Source organism: Rana temporaria, chromosome 8 (assembly GCF_905171775.1).
Source record: "Rana temporaria chromosome 8, aRanTem1.1, whole genome shotgun sequence".
In the NCBI taxonomy this organism is placed as follows: domain Eukaryota; kingdom Metazoa; phylum Chordata; class Amphibia; order Anura; family Ranidae; genus Rana; species Rana temporaria.
Genome location: NC_053496.1, coordinates 175,113,313 through 175,137,491, shown reverse-complemented (window position 1 = coordinate 175,137,491; position 24,179 = coordinate 175,113,313). Strand labels below are relative to the sequence as shown.

Below are 24,179 nucleotides of genomic sequence, written 5' to 3'. Positions count from 1 at the left end.
AGGGGAATGGGGACAGGGGTAGAGGCTTCTCCCACCCAAATCTCTTTGAAGCCTCCGGGCAACCAGACCCTAATCTGGGAATGAGAAAACTAAAAAATTAGTTTTTTCATCCAGAAAAACAATTCTGGAGCCCCTCACATATGTGAGACCCCTGTGTTCCCACTAGTATAGCAGGGTAAAAGATCAATCCAAGGGGCAGGCAAAAAACGTGGTCAAACAGTCCAGGGTCAGTTCCAGAACAGGTAGATGTAGGTACAGTTTAGGGTTAGGCAAAAGAGTGGTCGTTTAACAAGCCAGGGTCAGTTCCAGAGAAGGCAGAGGTATGTTTAGGGTAAGGCAAAAGAGTGGTCGTATAACAGGCCATGGTCGATTCCGGAGAAGGCAGAAGTATGTTTAGGGTTAGGCAAAAGAGTGGTCGTATAACAGGCCATGGTCGGTTCCGGAGAAGGCAGAGGTATGAGTGCAGTGGCATAAGGGGTGTGGGGGGAAATTACAGGAAATTAGAATTGCGTTTACCATACGTCCCTAATAATGAAGAAACGTATGGTAACGGCGGAAACATGTTCCAATACAGAGGCCTGGTTGGGAAGGACAATCGGGACAGTAATACACAGTGTCTTTTCGAATTCCTCTTCTGGAGCACACCCGGCACCTCTTCTGATTTCTGTGGCCTGTTTCAGGGGAGGGGGTTTTCTCAGGAAAGTGACGCTCGTGGAGTCTGCTCACAGAATCAGAGCGAATATTTTCCGGTGGGTTTTCAGGGTACAAAAGGGCGGTGATGACTTCTTCTTGATAGTCCAGATATGATACAGGGTTCTCTGATGACTTTTTGTAGATTACATAGGAGTTATAAAAGGCCAAACTAAAAAAATAAATGGACACTTTCTTGTACCAGTGGCGGGATTTTCTTGTGGGCAGGTAGGGTTCTATCATCTGGTCATTGAAGTCCACTCCCCCCATGAACAAATTATAGTCATAGATGCACTTTGGTTTTTGGATTGGGCCGGTTCTTTTGGGGACTTCCACGCAGGTGTCGTCGTGGATTGATGTAAGCATGTGGACGTTCCGTTTGTCCCTCCACCTGACAGCCAATATCTCCTGGTTCCTCAATGCTGCAGACTCCCCTCGTCTGAGCTTTTGATCCACCAGTTTTTGCGGGAAGCCTTTCCTGTTGGGTCTTATTGTGCCACATGCTGGGGTATTCCGGAGGTAAAGACAGCGAAACAGGGGCAAGCTGGTGTAGAAATTATCCACATAAAGGTGGTATCCCTTTCCAAAGAGTGGATACATCAGATTCCAGACCACTTTTCCGCTGACTCCCATATACTCTGGACATTCAGGGGGATGCAGTTGGGAGTCCTTCCCTTCATACACCATGAATGAGTAGTGGTACCCTGTGGCTCTGTCGCAAAGCTTGTACATTTTGACCCCATATCGGGCCCTTTTGCTGGGGATGAACTGCTTGATGCCCAGCCTGCCTGAGAATTTGACAAGGGACTCGTCCACAGATATGTTCTGTTCAGAGGTATATAATTGGGGAAATCGTTGAGCGAAAAAATTTAGAAGTGGCCTAATTTTATATAGCTTGTCAAAAGCAGGGTCATTTCGGGGAGGGCACTGGGCGTTATCGTTAAAGTGGAGGAACCGCATAATTATTAAATATCGGGATCTTGGCATAAGGGAGGAGAAGAGTGGCATGTGGTGAATGGGTTTGGTGGACCAGTAGGAGTACAATTGTTTTTTTTTTGAAAGTGCCATAGTAAAGGTTAGGCCTAAGAAAAATTTAAATTCGTCCACGGTTAGTTCTCTCCACTCAAAGGGGCGGGCATATCTGGAACCAGGGTTACTTCTTATGTACTGTTGTGCGTAGAGATTGCACTGGGCCACAATGAAGGATAGCAAATCTTCGGTGAAAAGTAAATTAAAAAAATTAAGCATTGAAAAGTTTTCGGTGTTCACCTGGACACCTGGCTGGGCAGTGAAAGGGGGGATATTTGCTGCTCCGGAATTAGGGGGAAGCCACAGGGGGTTTTGAAGGCCATAGGGAAGGCTGGCATGGCCCCTTTGTTGCAGTGGCACAGCACTTGAGGCGGACGGCACAGCGCTTGAGGCGGACGGCACAGCGCTTGAGGCGGACGGCACATCGCTTGAGGCGGACGGCACATCGCTTGAGGCGGACGGCACATCGCTTGAGGTGGACGGCCCTGCGCGTCTGGGAGTAGGCCGCTTCTCCACGCCAGCACCCCTTCTTTTCCTGGGCCCACGTTCCTCTTCAGATTCTGAATCCGACCCACTGTCTATAACGGGTTCATAGGCCGAATCCGAATCGGACAGAGACTCCTCGCTGCTCTCATCGCTCATGGCAAGTAGAAGATGTACGGCCTGCTCACCGGTAAAGAATTTTTTTGCCATACTGGTGGCTGGTGAGGCTGTACTGCAGAGCACTGTGGTGGCACTGATGGACACAGGTGGGCACTTATGTGCACTGTAGTGGCACGGGTGTGGCTCTGGTGGGCACAGGTGGCTCTGGTGGGCACAGGTGGCTCTGGTGGGCATAGGTGGCTCTGGTGGGCACAGGTGGCTCTGGTGGGGCTCTGGTGTGCACTGATTAGCAGAAGGCGGCACTTATGTGCACTGTACTGGCACGGGTGTGGCTCTGGTGGGCACAGGTGGCTCTGGTGGGCACAGGTGGCTCTGGTGGGCACAGGTGGCTCTGGTGGGCACAGGTGGCTCTGGTGGCTCTGGTGGGGCTCTGGTGTGCACTGATTAGCAGAAGGCGGCACTTATGTGCACTGTAGTGGCACGGGTGTGGCTCTGGTGGGCACAGGTGGCTCTGGTGGGCACAGGTGGCTCTGGTGGGCACAGGTGGCACTGGTGGGCACAGGTGGCCCTGGTGGCACTGGTGGCCGCAGGCGGCACTGGTGGGCGCAGGCGGCACTGGTGGGCACAGGCGGCACTGGTACGGCACTGTTTTGGCACTGGTATAGGACTGTTGTGGCTCTGGTGGCACTGGTGCGGCTCTGGTGACACTGGTGCGGCTCCGGTGACACTGGTGCGGCTCTGGTGTGGCACAGGTGGCACAGATGTGGCACTACTGGGCACAGATGTGGCACTATGGACACAGATGTGGCACTGATGTGGCACTTTAGGCACAGATGTGGCACTGATGTGGCACTATGGGCACAGATTTGGCACTGATGTGGCAATATGGGCACAGATTTGGCAGTATGGGGCAATATGGGCACAGATTTGGCACTATGGGGCACTGGTATGGCTTGTAAAACTCACAGTTTATCTCCTCTTCTCTCTCGCTGATACTGTGTGAGGAGAGGAGAGGAGATAAACTTTCCCTGACCTTCTTGTGTTTACATTGTGATCGCACCGTCATTGGACGGCGCGATCACATGGAAAAAGACCACTGTTACTGGTCAATTTCCCTGATCTGTGTAGCGCCGGGTCTCATAGACCCGGCGCGCACAGAATCTTCTGTGTGCGCGCCCGAGGCGGCGCGCATTGCTGCTTCTGCAGGGCGCCGTTAAATAACGGCAACCCCCAGTTAAGCAACCACCTTGCCGCCGTTATATGACGGCGGCTGGTGGTTAAGTGGTTAAGGATGGTTATAGGATCTGGTGGTTTTTATTTTTTTAAACCATTGCAGTGTTATCTAATAATCAAATAATTAAAATAGAAGAGACTCCCCTCTTTAATGACAATACTGTTAAGGTGAAGATCTTTTCTAATTATATCTAGTGGAACAAAATGACAATTAATGATGCAATGCAGAGAAATAAAAGCATGATCATACAGACGCGTGAAGTCAGAAACAGGAAGTGGTACCATAAACAAGCAGGAAGAAAGTGACATTTAGACAGGAAGTGAGGTCAGGTTTTAAAAAAGAAGTTCTGGGTGAAAGGTGGTTTGGGAGGAAGCAGAGAGGAGACATTGTTGGAACTGGCAGCAGAGGAGGTATGAAGATATTATTTTATATACACCCAGAATAAAAGTGCATTTATTATTTAGCCTGCAAAGCTTTGCACCCACGATCAGCAGATCACAGGTGCAGTTTCAGTCTCCCGCGGACAATTGCTGCGGATATTTGCTTTCTGCCTGTAACGTAGGGTGACCAGACATCCCCGGTTTCAGGGGACAGTCCCCGGATTGACTGTCCCTGGACAAAGTCTGTCCCCGGTTTTGTCCCCGGATTGGATTTGAACAGGGACTGGGGCAATTTCAAAGACAGTCAGTGCAGAATAAAAAAAAAAAAATATCTGAATTGCACAATCCCACTCTACTAGCTTAGGGGGGTGTATTTTTTCCATTATCTGTGCCCCTTTCTGATGATCATGTGTCGGTCGGAGCGGAGGGAATATTTCTTCAGTTTCGGGTGCATGCCCATCCAGCTCCACTCACATATTCTTCTGCCTTGGCTTAAGTCCCAGCCAGCCCCCTGCCTGCTTATGTCCTTGCCTTCCCTGGTAGAGTGATCTTCCTCCACACCACATCCAGTAGTAGCCGGGGCCCGGAGAGTAAGACTTGACAGGCTGTGAGGCGGGCGGCGACAACGGGCAAAGAGTCGCTGATTGCCGCCATTACTAGTAAAAAAAAATATGTCCCCGGATTTAATTTAAAAAATCTGGTCACCTTACTGTAACGCCATACGGGCATTCTGTAAAAAGAGCCTAAAGGGTCACTAAAGGAATTTTTTAGCTAAATAGCTTCCTTTACCTTACTGCAGTCCTGGTTTCATGTCCTCATTGTTCGTTTTTGCTCTGATGTTCCTGTAATCCTTCTCTGTTCTGGACACTTCCTGGTTGTCTGTTTCCTGATAACCACAGTACTGGGAGCTTTCTCTCTGTGGTCACAAACATGCTCGCCCCTGTCCTGTGGACTACAGCAGTTCGTCAGGCTAGCTCTCTACGTGATCCAGAGACTTCAAGGAGGTGTGAGCAGTGTGTGTCTAAAACCCCATAGTACCTCCTCCCTTTGAATCAGTTTCGTTTCATCCCCCTCACTGCCCCGCCTGGACCCCGCCCCCTTGCTTTCTGAACAGCTCTCTATGGCTGTGTGGGTGGGTTTCAAAGCATGAATATTAATCGTTGGGCGGTATAGTGGGAGGTATAGTGGGCGCTTTATTCGAAAACTGTGAACGAGCTCTCGTGCCCGTTTTTTTAAACTGCGCATGCGCGATGCGCAATGGATACTGGGAAATGTAGTTCAATGCACTACGGCGACGTCAATCACACGAACAAGCGCCGAGATACAGGAAATGAAAAGAAGAAACTAAACTCGAAACCACAGGTAGATTAGATGATAGAATTAAATCACTTTTCAAGCGGTTTTAAAAGGAATGATTAAACATTTTAGCCAAAAAAATATTTTTCTTTACAACTCCTTTAAAGGGGTGGTTCCCCTAAAAATAAACTTTTAACATTGCATTTCCCACATTAATGACAATTAGAATCGGCTGGTTTTATAAAAAAAAAAAAACGTCCGTACGTACCGTTTGCTATATGCGTTCTCACCGCCACTTCTGGGTACGATGGTGGGGATGGGCGTTCCTAATTGATGGACAGGCATCCGACCGACGCATACATCGCGTCACGAGATGCCGAAAAAAGCAGAACGTCGGTGCGCATGCGCCGTATAGAGCCGCACCGACGTTTGGCATCTCGTGACGCGATATATGCGTCGGTCGGATGCCTGTCCATCAATTAGGAACGCCCATCCACACCATCATACCCGGAAGTGGCGGTGAGAACGCATATAGCAAACGGTACGTACGGACGTTTTTTTTTAATAAAACCAGCCGATTCTAATTGTCATTAATGTGGGAAATGCAATGTTAAAAGTTTATTTTTAGGGGAACCTCCACTTTAAGTGTCAATGAACTAAGATGGTGCTCATCAGCACCTTTACAGTTTATTCAGAAATACAAACCATCTGCCATAGTGGAAGACGGGGCTTGTAGTTTTCTCATTCACAGATTGTTGTGAATGAATGACATGGCTGTGGGAGCTGTTACCTGCAAGGTCGTGCCAATTACGAAATGAGACAGTGGGTGCGGGGAGAGGACCCTCCACTCACTTTAACAGAGAAGGGAAGCTTTGAGCTTGCTACATGTCACACCCTAACACTGGTTTAAAGTGTAACATGCTCCAAAGGTGTACTTAAAATTAATCTTCACTTGTCTGTGAATTGTAATGATTAGCAAGGCCACCATAATATCTGTCTACAGAGATCGGAGTCTCGTATGGATCATATGATGTCATCAATGAGGTTGGAAGAGGACCCGAGTCACATGACTGAGAGGATATTGAACCTCGCCCTGGAGATCATCTACCTGCTGACCGGAGAGGTAAGGAGGATTCTGAGAGGTCACATGACCTCACTCTTCTCTCTATAAATAATACACAGGCCTGACCAGAGAGGTGAGGAGGATTCTGGGAGTTCACATGACATTATTGTTGCTCTTTCAATGCAGAGTTTTCCTCCTGTGAAGTCTGGTGACCATCTAACCATCACAGTGCCTTCATCGCATTTGCTGAAACCCAATAAAAACAATGAGAAGAAGATTGTGGAAGTCACCAACAAGATCATTGTTCTACTGACAGGAGAGGTGAGCGGTGCCTGGAATTCTGGGACATTATCCAGTAACAGACAAGGGATGTGTCTGGATGGTGACTGTATCATTGTGTGTGTCAGGTTCCTGTAATGGTAAAAATGTTACACTCTTTTTCTTCATGAAGGAACAGAAGCATTTAGAAGAACACAAGGACCTCTACAAGGACGTCATGATGGAGAATCAGCCGCCCCTCACATCACCAGGTAAGAGGAGACTTTATTGTAAAGGAGAGAGCAGTATGGAGGCTCCACCTAGATCCCCCATCATCTGATAAACACATAGAAACAATGTATTCAGTCAGTGTGTGTGTTTCCTACAGATGGATCCAGTAATGGGAACCCACCAGAGAGATGTCCCTCTCCTCTGTATTCCCGGGATTCCACACAGGAAGATCACACCATCACTCATCATTATCAGGTAGGTGGACTCAGTGTATAGAACACAGAAGTGATTCTGAACTTTGTGAGATGACATTCTTCTATGTATTCTCTTGTTAACATTTACTTCTACATAAAAAATATTGCCTCTACTCCCCCCTCTCATATTTCCAGTTCCCCCTTGGATCACCTTTTACTTTTATTGTTTTTCTTTTTTTTTAATATTCACACTTCTCTTCGGTGGAGTTTTTGGCCTAGTCATGTGACATCATGCGTCCTTTTTGTTTTTTTTTGTGTTGCTCTTAATGACATGGTTCTGTTCTTAGATCCTGTGAGTCCAGGCTAGCAGGATGATGAGCTTTCAGGGGTTGCGTCACTCCTCCTCTGGACTCTCAGGAAATTGTCAGGAGACTTGATTTTTCGAGGCTGTAGGTCAGTGACACCTACTGGTCTTGAGGATAGATTAATGAATGCAGAGCTGCATTTTCATTTGTCTCTTTTACCTGACTTGAATTCAGCTTTAATAGATGTTTTCTATTATTTTGGGGTTTAGGGTGAAGCACTGATTAATATAAAAGTTGAAGTTAAAGAGGAAGAAGAAGAGACGTATGTGTGGGGTGATCAGCTGTCCACGGAAGAGTTTGGGATGATTATAAAGAGTGAACAGGATGATATTTCTCCACTTATCAACACAGGTAAGTGATGCTATGGAAGAAATCGTTTACATTTTCATTTGACTTTTAAATTTAGCATACATGGTTTAGGCAAAACTTTGAGATAATTAGCAGATCTTTGATAAGCTGAAACTATAAATGATAGACCAGCAATGTTGGGACAACCTACCTATTGCTAAATGCTGTGGCCTGCATTTTGCCACCGATTCATAAAAATGTGAGCCACGGTATTGAGTTCTCTTTGTCTAATTCAGCAGAGAGGACACCATGATTAAAATAGAGCTGGGCAAGTGAATTAGACAGGTCACTTGATTGGAATATCTTCCTGCCATTTATTTTTTCTTCTTTAGAACAACCCTATTTATTTTTAGTGTGTGTTTCCTTTTGGTAGTGAAGAGGCTTTGTACGGGAACGTTTGCCGTGTTTCATTTGCTAGGGAGGCAACTGCTCTCTATTTTCTACTTACCCTTTAGTTAGTAATGGTCACGTTTACTTTGCTGGCAGCCAATATTCAGAATCCTGGCAACTCAGATGAAGGGAAAATCATCCCATCTTTGTTCCTAGATATAAACATCATGTTCCCAACAAAAGAGGTATACAATATAAAAGGACCATTGCTGTTCCTCAATATAACGTCATGTTCCCAACAAATGAGGAGGAGATACTGTACACCATATGAAAGGTCAATCTCCATTCCTCAATATAACGTCATGTTCCCAACAAATGAGGAGGAGATACTGTACACCATATGAAAGGTCCATCTCCATTCCTCAATATAACGTCATGTTTCCAGAAAATGATGTAGCTAAAAGATGCACAAAACAATTTTCCCCAGTGTATCATAGTTGTTTTGTGTCCTTGATCTGATATGTTTTTATATTTTGGTGTTGTTATGGTACCCTTTTCCATGTAAGAGCTATGCAACTGTTGACTGTTAGAACCAAAATACATAAATCTTTTTTACGTTTTATTTAAAAATGTCTTTACAGCAGATGGATGTGATGTGAGGAATTCCTCGGAGAGACATCTTCTATTATCTGCTGATCGTAAGTCAGAGGATAATGTCATCACACAGGATCCTCCAGGAGGAAATCCAAATACACAAAATATACATCACAGACCTTCCTGTCCGGAGACATCAATGCATCCCTCTGATCAGGGGGAATCTTCTCATCAATCACATACTATGATTGTAAATATCCATGCAAGATCTCACTATGCAGATAGATCAACAGATCCTTCTAATCCAGAGGAATCTTCCTCACCCCATGAAGGAGATCACCGAGGTGACAATCTATTCTCATGTTCAGAGTGCGGGAAATCTTTTACTCAGAAGGGAAATCTTATTCGGCACCAGAGAATTCACACAGGAGAACGTCCATATTCATGTTCAGAGTGCGGGAAATCTTTCACTGGGAAAGGAGCACTTTCTACACACCAGAGAATTCACACTGGTGAGCGTCCTTATTCATGTTTAGAGTGTGGGAAATCTTTCACTGAAAACAAGAACCTTCTCAAACACCAGAGTATTCACACAGGTGAGCATCTTTATTTATGCTCAGAGTGTGGGAGATGTTTTACTAACAAAGAAAAGCTTCTTGTACACCAGAGAAGTCACACAGGTGAGCGTCCTTATTCATGTTCAGTCTGCAGAAAATCTTTCGCTAAGAAAGATCACCTTGTTAGACACCAGAGAATTCACACGGGTGAGCGTCCTTATTCTTGTTCAGAGTGCAGGAAATTGTTCACTTATAGATTTCAACTTGTTAAACACAAGATAATTCACACAGGTAAGCATCCTTATTCATGTACAGAGTGCGGGAAATGTTTTTATCAGAAAGGAGACTTTGTTAGACACCAGAGAATTCACACGGGTGAGCAACCTTATTCATGTACAGAGTGCGGGAAATGTTTTTCTCGGCAAGGAGATGTTGTTAGACACAAGAGAATTCACACGGGTGAGCGTCCTTATTCATGTTCAGCCTGTGGAAAATCTTTCACTAAAAAAGATAACCTTGTTGGTCACCAGAGAATTCACACAGGTGAGCGTCCTTATTCATGTTCAGAATGCGGGAAATTGTTCACTTATAGATTTCAACTTGTTAAACACAAGATAATTCACACAGGTAAGCACCCTTATTCATGTACAGAGTGCGGGAAATGTTTTTATCAGAAAGGAGACTTTGTTAGACACCAGAGAATTCACACGGGTGAGCGTCCTTATTCATGTACAGAGTGCGGAAAATGTTTTTCTCGGAAAGGAGACTTTGTTAGACACCAGAGAATTCACACGGGTGAGCGTCCTTATTCATGTTCAGAGTGCGGGAAATCTTTCACTAAGAAAGATAACCTTGTTAGACACCAGAGAACTCACACGGGTGATCGTCGTTGATCATATACAAAGTGCGGAAAATCTTTCACGCAGCAAAAGCTACTTCTTACAAACCAAAGCCATTATGGTTTCAATGTTGACTTCGGCATCCATCAGTCTTTTATGCTTTAACCACTTACGCACCAGCCGCCGTTTTAAATCAGTACTTTGACGTGGAATACCGTTGCTATGGCAGCATATAGCTGCCATAACGTTGGTATCCTCTTAAACGCCAGGCAGTCCGCTTTCAGATAGAAGATTTGCCGCAAAATCACTTTTATCAGCATTGGGAGAGGTTCCCCCCGCTGTGCTCCGATCGTCTCTGCCACTTACTGGAGCTGTCAGTAGCAGCGTAGACGATCGAATCCTCTCATCTCACAGACCTGGAGCCCAGTGAGGGAAAGATGGCCCCCACTTGGCTCCATAACATTAGATGACGGAAGCAACGTCAAATGTCACTTCTGCCCAATGGTCTTAAAGGGGATATTTTTTTTTTTTTATTTACTGTATTTTTCGCTCCACAAGACGCACCTAGGTTTTAGAGGAGGAAAACAAGAAAAAAAAATTCTGAACCAAATGGTGTACTAAAATATTTTCCAGTGCCCATGAAATGCAACCTGACCAGTGCCATAAATGCCGGGTGACATGCAGAGTGACCATTGCCATGAATGCAGGGTGACACGCAGAGTGACCATTGCCATAAATGCAGGGTGACCATTGCCATAAATGCAGGGTGACCATTGCCATAAATGCAGGGTGACACGCAGAGTGACCATTGCCATACATGCAGAGTGACTATACTCAGTAACTCTACAGATACTACATATAGAGGGATATAAAAATGTGACTCTGATATTATTTGACCTTTACCACATTTCCTGTGACAAAACAGAACCCATTCCACCATCACTTCTGTCATCAATGTAAAATAAAATGTAGAATTCAGTCATAGGAAGGCCGAGGAGAGCGGGAAACCTTACAGCCTTCACCTCAAAGTTCCCGCTTCACACCTCCTCCACTGCTATTGGCTGCACTGCCTCAACAACAACCAATCACAGGACAGGATAACAGTCGCTGGGCAGAATCTACTCACCATAGAGACTCTCCTCAGAACTCGCCACTGAGATTGTGTGCACTTCCTTCACAAGAACCAATTACAGGGCGGGATCACCACAGATACTCACCTCAAAGCTCACCACAGTCACACACTATTTGTATTATGTGAAAGGAGTGCAGCCAATCTACAGGAAGGGTTCACAGTCACTGGGCAGATTCTGCTCTCCACAGAGACTCACCTCAGATCTTTCCAATGAGATTGTCTGCACTTCCTTCACAAGAACCAATTACAGGGCGGGATCACAGTCACCAGATACTCACCTCAAAGCTCACCGCAGTCACACACTATTATTATTAATATTATTATTATACATGTACAGGTATATAGCTCTGACATATACCATAGTGCTGTACAGAGAACACTGAGCCAGTCACATCAGGTTCTGTGTCAGTTTTATTTTTTATTAGTAATGCCAGCGATCACCAACTTATAGCGGGACTGTGATATTGCAGCGGACATTCGGACACTGGCACTTTTTGGGGACCAGTGACACTAATACAGCGATCAGTGCTAAAAATATACAGTGCCTTCAAAAAGTATTCATGCCCCTGGACATTTTCCACATTTTGTCATGTTACAACCAAAAATGTAAATGTATTTTATTTGGAATTTATGTGATAGACCAACACAAAATGGCTCATAATTGTGAAGTGGAAGGAAAATGATAAATGGTTTTCAAATTGTTTTACAAATAAATATCTGAAAATTGTGGCGTGCATTTGTATTCAGCCCCCTTTACTCTGATACCCCTAATTAAATCTAGTGGAATCAATTGACTTCAGAAGTCACCTAATTAGTAAATAGAGTCCACCTCTGTGTAATTTAATCTCAGTATTAAATACAGCTGTTCTGTGAAGCCCTCAGAGGTTTGTTAGAGAACCTTAGTGAACAAACACCAAGGAACACACCAGACAGGTCAGGGATAAATTGTGGAGAAGTTTAAAGCAGGGTTAGGTTTTAAAAAAATATCCTAAACTTTGAACATCTCACGGAGCACTGTTCAATCTTATCATCCAAAAATGGAAAGAGTATGGTGGCACAACTACAAAACTACCAAGACATGGCCGTCCACCTAAACTGACAGGCCAGGTAAGGAGAGCATTCATCAGATAAGCAGTCAAGAGGCCCATGGTAACTCCGGAGGAGCTGCAGAGATCCACAGCTCAGGTAAGAGAATCTGTCCACCATTAGTCGTGCACTCCACAAATCTGGCCTTTATGGAAGAGTGGCAAGAAGAAAGCCATTGTTGAAAGAAAGCCACACAAAGTCCCGTTTGCAGTTTGCGAGAAGCCATGTGGAGGGGACAGCAAACATGTGGAAGAAGGTGCTCTGGTCAGATGAGACCAACATTTTAATTTTGGGCTTAAAAGCAAAACGCTATGTGTGGCGGAAAACTAACACTGCACATCACCCTGAACACACCATCACCACTGTGAAACATGGTGGTGGCAGCATCATGTGGTGGGGATGCTTTTCTTCAGCAGGGAGAGGGAAGCTGGTCAGAGTTGATGGGAAGATGGATGGAGCCAAATACAGGGCAAAAAATAACAAAAATACTGTGCTGTGTATACAATATGACTACAAAAATTGGCTGCCACACAGCTGTAGGAAAAAGCAATATTGTAGATAGAGAAAAAGTGTAGCGCTGATAATTGTATATAAACGTGAAATTACCCACATCTATTAAATACTAAACTGAATCTATATTTATGTAGCTTGTCACTCATAGTAGAGTATCACCACGTGACCATATTCAAATACAGTTGACTAAATGAATTGACCATAACCATGATTAGTGAAAAAAGTCAAATTTGTGAAATAATGACACAATAAGTGACAAAAGAATACAAAATTGTGAATAAAAGGCCCAAAAAATGACTAAAGTCCATATAAATAAAAAAATTGTTAAAACTCCAACACAGGTACAACCCTCGGGATGAAAAGACAGTTTGTCAGAAAGCACCGCCACCAGCACTAGGAGGAGGCTTACAGAATGCTGATGACTTGGGGAGGAATATACCGCCCAAGTCACCAAGAACTTGTATCGGTCAGTACAGCTGGTCCTGAGTCCTGAATCCAATCAGTTGCTCGACACTAGCAATCCAAATGGTCAGTATATATCAACAGCATATATCATGTATTATGATGGGGACAGAGGCTCGATATCCACACGTAATGTAATAAAAGAAAACTCACATAGGGTGATACTGTAAACAAAGTGGTGTTTAATAAAAAAATTGTAAAACTCACATTTAGGAAGATCATCATAGGCTTGTCATAAATAGGGATGAGCTTCGTATTCGAGTCGAACTCATGTTCGACTCGAACATCGTATGTTCGATCGTTCGTCAAAATACGAACAAAACGGGTCGTTCGTGCCAAATTCGAGTTACGTTTCACAAACCATAATTCACTGCGGCATCGCTGGCTGATGATTGGCCAAGCATGCACTATGACCCGCATGCTTGGCCAATCACAGCTTGTAAAAAACGGAGAGCCATAATTGGCCAAAGCCAGGGTGGCTTTGGTCAATTATGGCTCAGGGGGTTTAGTACACGCCCCACACTATAAAAGGCCGCCTGCAGGTCGGCCTTGTGTAGTGTGTTGCGGTGGTTAAGAGAGAACAGAGAGAGAGAGTGTCATTTTTTGCAGGTAGATAGAGCAGGCGGGCTAGTCAGTTAACGTTACAGTGTGTAGAGGATATATATACATCCCAGGTGTTGTACATATATTTATACACTGTATAGTTTAGCTAGATCAGTTCTTCCTAATTTCAGGAGTCCTGAAAAAAACTACCGTTTTTAAAACTTTTTTTCCATTGATACATGTTCCCTGGGGCAAGACCCTGGTTCTCAAAGACGTTTTCACAGGCATACTATAGACACCAAGCAGGTACAATATTTAAAGGAATTTTTCATTTTTTTTTTTTTTTCATTTAGGCATCATTAAAATAACTGATCTTGAAAAAAATACAGTTTTTAAAACTTTTTTTCCATTGAGACATGTTCCCTGTGGCAAGACCCGGGGTCTCAAAGACGTTTTACGACAATAACTTGCATATTGGGCTTTAAAATGAGCACTTTTGAATTCGAACGTTCGAGTCCCATAGACGTCAATGGGGTTCTAAATGTTCGCGCGAACGTTCGGTCCGTTCGAAGGTTCTTGTGCGAACTGAACCGGGGGTGTTCGGCTCATCCCTAGTCATAAAGTACAGGTACCAAAGCGATGTTGTGGATGGGTCCAGTCAACGCTTTTTTAACTGAAAAGTCGCCATCTGGGGTGTAGACACCACCACCACATCGCTATTTAAAGAAAAGATGACCCCAAGCTGGAACGACCGTGACTCCCGACGTGCTATAACGTCACTTCCGTTTTTTTATTTATAGATGACCCCGTTTTGGAAGTGACATTGACATTTATGACGTGACTATGTATCAATGGTTTGCATTTGCTTTAAGGTCTTGGGACAAATGTTAGTTCTGTTTTGTGGTAATTTTATCCCCTCAGTCTCATCCCCCTTGATATATATTTTATAACATGGCTTGGATGCACTCACAAAGAGGCCTGACCGCTATAGATATTTTTTTTATCTCAAAACAAAAGAGAAGCCCGGAGCATGGAAAGTAGTGGAATAGGCAGAGGGCGGGCATGACCAGCGTGCTTGGGACACAGGGGGTTAACCAGGCTGTGAGGAGAAGGGGGTAGGCGGTGCTGGAGAGCAGTTTCCCGGGCTCTGGGAGTTTATTTAAGGGAGGGGCGGAGCTACGGGGCTCAGCAGCGTGTAGGGAGACAGCAGAAGGAGGCAGATTTTCCCACCCACCCTCCCCTGTTTTGTCTCTTTTGTGTGTTGTGCGTGTGTGTTCTTCTTTTTCAGGTCACGGATGGGAGTCGTCATGGCAGCAGTAGTGGTGGCGGTGTCAGGTGGTCCAGGAGGTCAAAGAAAGGAACAATTAAGACGGAAGTGTGGGGGTCCAGCGGTTATGGACCCCCTCCGTATTCCACCGGAATGGTGTCCGCTGGAAAACGGGAATTGGTGTACTGCGGGATAGGGGGTGTTGCTATGCCTTTAAGGCTGGCGGCTGGGGTTTGTTTATGTCCCGCAGGAGAATGGTGTAAAATGGTGTAAAATGTTAGGTGTGTTACTTCCTTGGACCACATGTCTGTGTATGGTTGCCATTTTTATATGGCGGTTTGAAATGTATTATATTTATATATTTTAAAATAATGAAAAGTTAACAAAATTCTTGTTATGTAAAATGTGTTAATAAAAGTTACGGCTGCTATGGCCAATTATTCTCCAATCTCAGGTGTTGCCTCAGTTTCTTTAATTTAGCATAAGAGGGGGTGGTATGGGTTAGTGTCGTTAATGGTCCAATTCAGGGTATCCAGGCTACCTGAGTCATGGTTTATTGAAAAAAAAAAAGTTACATTACATCCATTATTGGCATCAGAGCACCACAATACATTAAACCCGTACAAAGCTCAGTTTCAGAAAATATTGCACAGATCGCACAAACATGTACATTGTATGCATCTTCACACTCAAAACAAAGAACAATAACCTGAGACAGTAGTGCAGCTAGCTAATCTGAGTCCCTGCTACAAATGTAGTCACTCAAGGAGATTCACAACAATCTATCCAATACCAGCTCCACCGAAGCCTACCCAGGCACACTTAACCACGGATCCCAGAGTTTGGAACATTTTCCTGTGCTGCATCTATGTTGGTAGATACGTTTTTAGTTGTTTTATTCACTCCTTTACAGTAGGAGGTTCTGTTGACTTCCAGTGCTGTAAAATCAGCATCCGGGCCTGAAAGATGGACCTGGCTATCGCCTGTTTGGGCACCTCCTTAAGTGTGTCACCCTCAATAATACCTAACAAGCAAGGTTTGGGATCTTTAGCAATTTGAACCTGGAAGGTTCGGTTAATGACCTCTATCACCTCCGTCCAGTAAGCATGAAGTTTGGGGCAACGCCACAGCAGGTGTATCGAGCCGCTGTGATCCCACATGCAATGTGTGCATGAGGGATCATCACGCACCTCCATTCTAGCCAGTCTGGCGGGCGTAAAGTGAACACGGAGAAGTATATACAGCTGTGACAAGCGCTGGGCAACTTTCAGTGAACACCAATACCATAGCGACGGAGTTCGCCTGTGTGAATGAGGCCTTACAGAAACATAAACACACAATGTAAGGGAGGAAAAAAAATCCATCATGAATGCTGCTGCCAGACTCACCCACCTTACCAACCATTCAATGTCTGATACCCCTCTCTGCCAATCCATCCATTGGCTTCCACTCACCCAACAAATTAAATTCAAAATACTAACAACTTACAAAGCCACCCACAACTCTGCCCCTAGCTACATCACTAAGCTAGCCTCAAAATACAAACCTACTTGTTCTCTTCATTATTCCCCCCAAGACCTCCTGATCTCTAGCTTCATCGTCACCTCCTCTCATGCTCTTCACCAGGACGTTTCCCGAGCCTTTCCGTTCCTATGGAACTCCCTACCTCAATCTGTCTATCTCCTACTCTGCTTTTAGACGATCCCTGAAAACCCTCCTCTTCAAAGAAGCCTTTTCTGCTCCCACCTAACAACTGTACTTTTATTTTCTTCGTCAGCTCATCCCCCATAGCTATTAACTTTTGTATCACTAGATCATAATTTTACAGAAAAACAGGGCAAGTACGGAATTAACATACTTGATTTTTTCTGGTCTGTGCTTTTATCTGCAATTTTTAAGGATGGTTACAGGATCTGCCGGTTCTTATTTTTTTTAAACCATTGCCGGTTATCTTATAATAATCACATAATGAAAATAGACAGGACTCCTCCTTTAATGACAATACCGTCAGGGTGGAGATCTTTTCTAATTATATTTGGTGGAACAAAATGACGATTAATGATGGAATGCAGAGAAAGAAAATCATGATCATAAAGACACGTGAAGTCAGAAACAAGAAGTGGTACCACAAACAAGGCGGAAGCGATAGCAGTTGCAGGAAGGAAGTGACATTTAGACAGGAAGTGAGGTAATATGCAAACAGGAAGTGATGTCAGGTTTTAAAAAGGAAGTTCCGGGTGAAAGGTGAATTGGGAGGCAGTAGAGAGGAGACAATGTTGGAACTGGCAGCATAGGAGGTATGAAGATATTATTTTATGTACTGTATACACCCAGAATAAAAGTGCATTTATTATTCAGCCTGCAAAGCTTTGCACCCACGATCAGCAGATTGCAGGTGCAATTTCAGGCTCCTGCGGACACTTGCTGCGGACATTTGCTTTCTGCCTGTAACGCCATACGGGCATTCTGTAAAAAGATCTCAACTGTCAATGAACTAAGAGGGTGCTCATTAGCACCATTACAGGTTATTCAGAACTACAAGCCATCTGCCATAGTGGAAAATGGGGCTTGTAGTTTTCTCATTCAAAGATTGTTGTGAATGAATAAAATGATTGTGGGAGCTGTTACCTGCACAGTCACGCCAATTTTGAAATGAGACAGTGGGTGCAGGAAGAGGACCCTCCACTCGCTTTAACAGAGAAGGGAAGCTTTGAGCATGCAACATGTCACACCCTAAACACGAGTTTATTGTGTAACATGCTCCAAAGGTGTACTTAGCTTTAAAATTAATCTTCTCTGTGAGTTATAATGATTAGCGAGGCCACGATAATATCTGTCTACAGAGATCGGAGTCTCGTATGGATCACATGATGTCATCAATGAGGTTGGAAGAGTACCCGAGTCACATGACTGAGACGATATTGAACCTTGCCCTGGAGATCATCTACCTGCTGACCGGAGAGGTAAGGAGGATTCTGAGAGGTCACCTGACATCACTCTTCTCTCTATTAATAATACACAGACCTGACCGGAGAGGTGAGGAGGATTCTGAGAGGTCACATGACATTATTGTTGCTCTTTCAATGCAGAATTTTCCTCCAGTGAAGTCTGGTGACCATCTAACCATCACAGTGCCTTCATCGCATTTGCTGAAACCCAAGAAAAACAATGAGAAGAAGATTGTGGAAGTCACCAACAAGATCATTGTTCTGCTGACAGGAGAGGTGAGCGGTGTTGGAAATTCTGGGACGTTATCCAGTAAAAGACAAGGGATGTGTCTGGATGGTGACTGTATCATTGTGTGTGTCAGGTTCCTATAAGGTGTCAGGATGTCACTGTCTATTTCTCCATGGAGGAGTGGGAGTATTTAGAAGGACACAAGGATATCTACAAGGACGTAATGATGGAGAATCAGCCGCCCCTCACATCACCGGGTAAGAGAGGAGACTTTATTGTTAAAGGAGAGAGTAGTACGGAGGGTCCACCTAGATCCCCCATCATCTGATAAACACATAGAAACAATGTATTCAGTCAGTGTGTGTGTTTCCTACAGATGGATCAAGTAATGAGAACCCACCAGAGAGATGTCCCCGTCCTCTGTATTCCCGGGATTCCACACAGGAAGATCACACCATCCCTCACCATCATCAGGTAGGTGGACTCTGTGTATAGAACACAGAAGTGATTCTGAACTTTGTGAGATGACAATCTTCTATGTATTCTCTTGTTTTAACATTTACTTCTATATCTAAAATGTTGCCTCTACTCCCCCCTTCCATTTCCAGTTCCCCCTTGGAGAGCCTTTCACTTTTAGGCCCCTTTCACAAGGGGCGGATCAGTAACGATCCGCCTCCGTATGCCCCGTATGCTCAGCGGGGATCGCTCCCCCCTCCCATTTCCAGTTCCCCCTCAGAGCACCTTTCACTTTTATTGTTTTTTTAAATATCAATATTTACACCTCCCTTTGGTGGGGTTTTTGGCCTAGTCATGTGACATCATGGGTCCTTTTTTTTTTCTTGTGTTCCTCCTAATGAAATGGTTCTGTTCTTGGCTCCTGTGAGTCCAGGCAGGCATGAGGATGAGCCTTCAGGGGTTGTGTCACTGCTCCTCTGGGCTCACAGGAAATCGGCAGGAGACCTGATTTTTTCGATGCTGTAAGTCAGTGACACCTACTGGTCCTGAGGATAGATTAATGAATGCAGAGCTGTATATTAATGTGTCTCTTTTATCTGCCTTGAATTTAGCTCTAATAGATGTTTTCTACTATTTTGGGGTTTAGGGTGAAGAACAGATTAATATAAAAGTTGAGGTTAAAGAGGAAGAAGAGGAGACGTATGTGTGGGGTGATCAGCTGTCCATGGAGGAGGTTGGGATGATTATAAAGAGTGAACAGGATGAAAATTCAATACCTATCAACACAGGTAAGTGACGCTATGGAAGAAATAATTTACAGTTTTATTTGATTTTTAAATGTAGCATACGTGGTTTAGGCAAAACCTTGATATTATTAACAAATCTTTGCATTCTTTGATAAGATGAAACTGAATTATAAAGGGTAAACCAGTAAAGTTGGGAAGACAGCAAAGTTATTGCTAAATGCTGTGGTCTGCATTTTGCCACCCATTCATAAAAATGCGTGCCACGGTATTGAGTTCTCTTTGCCTAATGCAGAAGAGAAGACACTATGACTAAAATAGAGCTGGGCAAGTGACTATGACTGCAATTTTTTTTCTTCTTTAGAACAACCCTATTAAATTTAATTGTGTGTTTTCTTTTGGTAGTGAAGAGGCTTTGCACAGGAAAGTTTGCTATGTTTCATTAGCCAGGGATGCAGTAATGGGGTCCTATAATGGGGTCCTAACTGCTCTCTATATCCTGCCTAACTCAGATGAAGGGAAAATCATCCCATCTTTGTTCCTAGAGATAACATCCTGTTCCCAGCAAAAGAGGTATACAATATAAAAGGACCATTGCTGTTCCTCAATAGAATGTCATGTTCCCAACAAATGAGGTGGAGATACTGTACACCATATGAAAGGTTTATGTCCGAGCAGAACGTGTTCTACGCTGGTCCCACCAGAAGTGGTATGCTAAAGCAAATAGGCCAAATCAAATGCTGGCACATAGACTTTTGTACCTTTACCCCTAAAATTAACCACACCACACTGCGTACCAGACATAACGTACTCACTGGTAACCCAGTGAAGGTTCTGGAGGAATTTTATTACCGCTTAGAAATATCCTTATATTGGAGAATGCCTATAAAGTGTTATATTGATGGTACTACACAACAGCTAGATTAGCCCGATTCATTCCAACCTATTCTCCATTTTGCTTTTGAGGATGCTCACAGAAAGACTCTATGGCACACATATGGTGGTCATGCCTGAGGGGATGCAGACTATAGGTCAGAGTTTATAATATTCTTCGTAACATATTCCACATAAACCTTAAAAGGGACCCCTACGAAAGCCCTCCTCGGGAAACCAATTGAATTATTACATCCGGAGCGGCAACTAGATCAGCATCTCTTTACTGCAACTAAATTGACCATCGCAAAAGCTTGAAAATCCCTAGCACTTAGTTTTTAAGTAGTAAAGAACCCTCCCAATTTGACGGCACACTTCTTCTGATCTGATATTCACCTGCGCACATCCCGTGGACTCTCCCCCCCCCCCCATCCTCCCATCCTCTCTCCTCACTTTTCTCCTTTATACTGGACTTTCCTTTTTTCCCTTTCAATGTGTCCTTCTTCCTCTTTTGCTATGTTTTATTTATTCAACCCATAATTTTATTAGGCCTTCGGGTATAGACCGGGCCGAGGTTATCATTAAAAAAAAAAAAAAAAAAATTATCTTTCACATTGCCTTCTATTTCTGTTAACTTTAAATAATAAGGTATTTTGCCTGATGGGGAAACACCTGGCCGTGCAGCTTTGCTGACATAAGCCCAGGCAATATAAATGGGACATTCTGACCATAGTCCCTCTATCCGCCCAGGGACATTTTGATGGGCAAATTTTGGTCTTCCGTTTCTCCATTCAATTTTATGGGACATTCCTCAATATAATGTCATGTTCCCAACAAATGAGGTGTAGATACTGTACATCATATGAAAGGTCCATCTCCATTCTTCAATATAGTGTCATGTTCCCAACAAATGAGGTGTAGATACTGTACATCATATGAAAGGTCCATCTTCATTCCTCAATATAACGCCATGTTCCTAACAAATGAGGAGGAGATACTGTACATCATATGAAAGGTCCATCTCCATTCCTCAATATACTGTCATATTCCCAACAAATGAGGAGGAGCTACTGTACATCATATGAAAGGTCCATCTCCATTCCTCAATATAACGCCATGTTCCCAACAAATGAGGAGGAGATACTGTACATCATATGAAAGGTCCATCTCCATTCCTCAATATACTGTCATATTCCCAACAAATGAGGAGGAGATACTGTATGTACATCATATGAAAGGTCCATCTCCATTCCTCAATATAACATCATGTTTCCACAAAATGATGTAGCTACAAAATGCACAAAATAATTTTACCCAGTGTACCATAGTTGTTTTGTGTCCTTGATCTGATATGTTTTCATATTTTGGTGTTGTAATTGTACCCTTTTCCATTTAAGAACCATGCCACTTTTGACTGTTTAGACAAAAAATTACTCTTTTTTTTTTACATTTATTTAAAATTCTCTTTTCAGCAAATGGATGCGATGTCAGGAATTCCTCACAGAGACATCCTCTATTTTCTGCTGATTGTAAGTCAGAAGATGATTTCATCACACAGGATCCTCCAGGAGGAAATCCAAATACACAAAATATACATCACAGACCTTCCTGTCCGGAGACAGCAATGCATCCCTCTGATCAGGGGGAATCTTCTCATCAATCACATACTATGATTGTAAATATCCATGCAAGATCTCACACTGCAGATAGAATAACAGATCCTTCTAATCCCGAGGAATCTTCCTCACCCCATGACGGAGTTCACCGAGGTGAGAACTTATTCACATGTTTAGAGTGTGGGAAATATTTCACTGAAAACAAAAACCTTCTCAAACACAAGAGTGTTCACACAGGTGAGCATCTTTATTTATGCCCAGAGTGCGGGAGATGTTTCGCTGACAAAGGAAAGCTTCTTGCACACCACAGAAGTCACACAGGTGAGCGTCCTTATTCATGTTCATACTGCCGAAAGTGGTTCACTAAGAAAGATCACCTTGTTAGACACCAGAGAATTCACACGGGTGAGCGTCCTTATTCATGTACGGAGTGTGGGAAAAGTTTTACTCAGAAAGGAGGTCTTATTGTACACCAAAGAATTCATACGGGTGAGCATCCTTATTCATGTACCGAGTGCGAGAAATGCTTTACTCAGAAAGGAGACTTTATTAAACACCAGATGATTCACACTGGTGTGCGTCCCTATTCATGTTCAGACTGCGGGAAATCGTTCACTAATAAATCTCACCTTGTTAGACACCAGAGAACTCACACAGGTGAGCACCCTTATTCATGTACAGAGTGCGGGAAATGTTTTTCTCAGAAAGGAGTTTTTGTTAGACACCAGAGAATTCATACAGGTGAACACCCTTATTCATGTACAGAGTGCGGGAAATGTTTTTCACAGAAAGGAGACTTTGTTAGACACCAGAGAATTCACATTGGTGAGCGTCCTTATTCATGTTCAGACTGCGAAAAATTCTTTACTAAGAAAGATCACCTTGTTAGACACCAGAGAATTCACACGGGTGAGCGTCCTTATTCATGTTCAGACTGCAAAAAATCATTCACTAAGAAAGATCACCTTGTTAGACACCAGAGAATTCACACGGGTGAGCGTCCTTATTCATGTACGGAGTGCGGGAAATGTTTTTCTCAGAAAGGAGACTTTGTTAGACACCTGAGAATTCACACGGGTGAGCACCCTTATTCATGTACAAAGTGTGGGAAATGTTTTTCTCAGAAAGTAGCCCTTGTTAGACACCAGAGAATTCACACAGGTGAGCACCCTTATTCATGTACGGAGTGCGGGAAATGTTTTTCTCAGAAAGAAGACTTTGTTACACACCAGAGGATTCACAGGGGTGAGCGTCCTTATTCATGTTCAGACTGCGGGAAATTCTTCACTAAGAAAGATCAAATTACTAGACACCAGAGAATACACACGGGTGAGCGTCCTTTTTCTTGTTCAGACTGCGGAAAAACCTTCACCAAGAAAGATCACCTTGTTAGACACCAGAAAATTCACACAGGTGAGCGTCCTTATTCATGTACAGAGTGCGGGAAATGTTTTTCTCAGAAAGGAGACTTTGTTAGACACCAGAGAATTCACAGAGGTGAGCACCCTTTTTCATGTACAGAGTGCGGTAAATGTTTTTCTCAGAAAGGAGATTGTGTTAGACACCAGAGAAGTCACACGGGTGAGCACCCTTAGGCCCCATTCACACCTGAGCGTAGCGTTTTTGAACGTTTTTTCCGGCGTTTTGTCGCACGTTTCGTCCCGCGTATTCACACGTGTTTGTGCGTTTGCATACAGCATTGTCCGACGTTTTTGAACTTCGTCATTTTTTATTTTAGCCAATAGGAAAAATGATCATCTCTTTCATAATTCGTTGCTATGTTTTTAGATTTTTTTTTATCTTCTTACTGGGTGAATATTCTATTTCACAGAACAGATTAAAGCGTCAAAAGGCCCGTAGAAATGCTTGTTGTCGCGCTAGACGCTTGAATCGAGTGTTTTCATGGGAGTACAAACGTTCGAAAACACCCAAATCACCCCAATTCGAGCAACAAAAAAGGGTCCAGAACTTGTTTGAGCTTCAGGCGTTCGGCTTCAGACATTTTGGAGTGGAGATGTGAACCATCTCCATTGAGAATAATGGATTTTTCCCCCTCTAGCGTTTTGGAGCTTCATGCTTCAGGCTACAAAACGCTCAGGTGTGAATGCACCCTTATTCATGTTTAGACTGCGGAAAAACCTTCACTAAGAAAGACCACCTTGTTAGACACCAGATAATTCACCCAGGTGAGCATCCTTATTCATGTACAGAGTGCGGGAAATGTTTTACTCAGAAAGGAGACTTTGTTAAACACCAGAGAATTCACTCCGGTGGGCATCCCTATTTATGTTCAGATTGCG

The 24,179-nt window shown here is 43.7% G+C and overlaps 3 protein-coding genes across 4 annotated transcripts; all 3 read left to right on the top strand.

Annotated features, from left to right (window-relative positions):
* Nucleotides 1-3,803: 3,803 nt before the first annotated feature.
* LOC120909504 (gastrula zinc finger protein XlCGF66.1-like) lies at nt 3,804-7,130 on the top strand. 2 transcript variants are annotated; one of them, XM_040321282.1, is made up of 5 exons: nt 3,804-3,966; nt 6,236-6,355; nt 6,482-6,616; nt 6,753-6,825; nt 6,942-7,130. In XM_040321282.1, exons 2-5 carry the CDS (start codon nt 6,251-6,253, stop codon nt 7,058-7,060), a joined length of 432 nt encoding a protein of 143 aa, XP_040177216.1. In that variant the 5' UTR covers nt 3,804-3,966; nt 6,236-6,250; the 3' UTR covers nt 7,061-7,130. The 2 variants fall into 2 exon arrangements, with proteins under 2 accessions (XP_040177216.1, XP_040177215.1); XM_040321281.1 differs by having other exon boundaries at nt 3,820-3,966; nt 6,747-6,825.
* A 416-nt stretch (nt 7,131-7,546) lies between these two features.
* LOC120910519 (zinc finger protein 850-like) lies at nt 7,547-23,513 on the top strand. Its single transcript, XM_040322276.1, has 8 exons — nt 7,547-7,694; nt 8,663-10,057; nt 14,620-14,633; nt 15,036-15,245; nt 17,831-17,977; nt 18,104-18,238; nt 19,294-19,435; nt 21,736-23,513. The coding sequence occupies exons 1-8, from the start codon at nt 7,646-7,648 to the stop codon at nt 23,472-23,474; spliced, it is 3,831 nt and encodes a 1,276-aa protein (XP_040178210.1). The 5' UTR covers nt 7,547-7,645; the 3' UTR covers nt 23,475-23,513.
* On the top strand, nt 17,256-18,353 carry LOC120909505 (gastrula zinc finger protein XlCGF53.1-like). Its single transcript, XM_040321283.1, has 3 exons — nt 17,256-17,311; nt 17,858-17,977; nt 18,104-18,353. The coding sequence occupies exons 2-3, from the start codon at nt 17,873-17,875 to the stop codon at nt 18,332-18,334; spliced, it is 336 nt and encodes a 111-aa protein (XP_040177217.1). The 5' UTR covers nt 17,256-17,311; nt 17,858-17,872; the 3' UTR covers nt 18,335-18,353.
* Nucleotides 23,514-24,179: the final 666 nt, after the last annotated feature.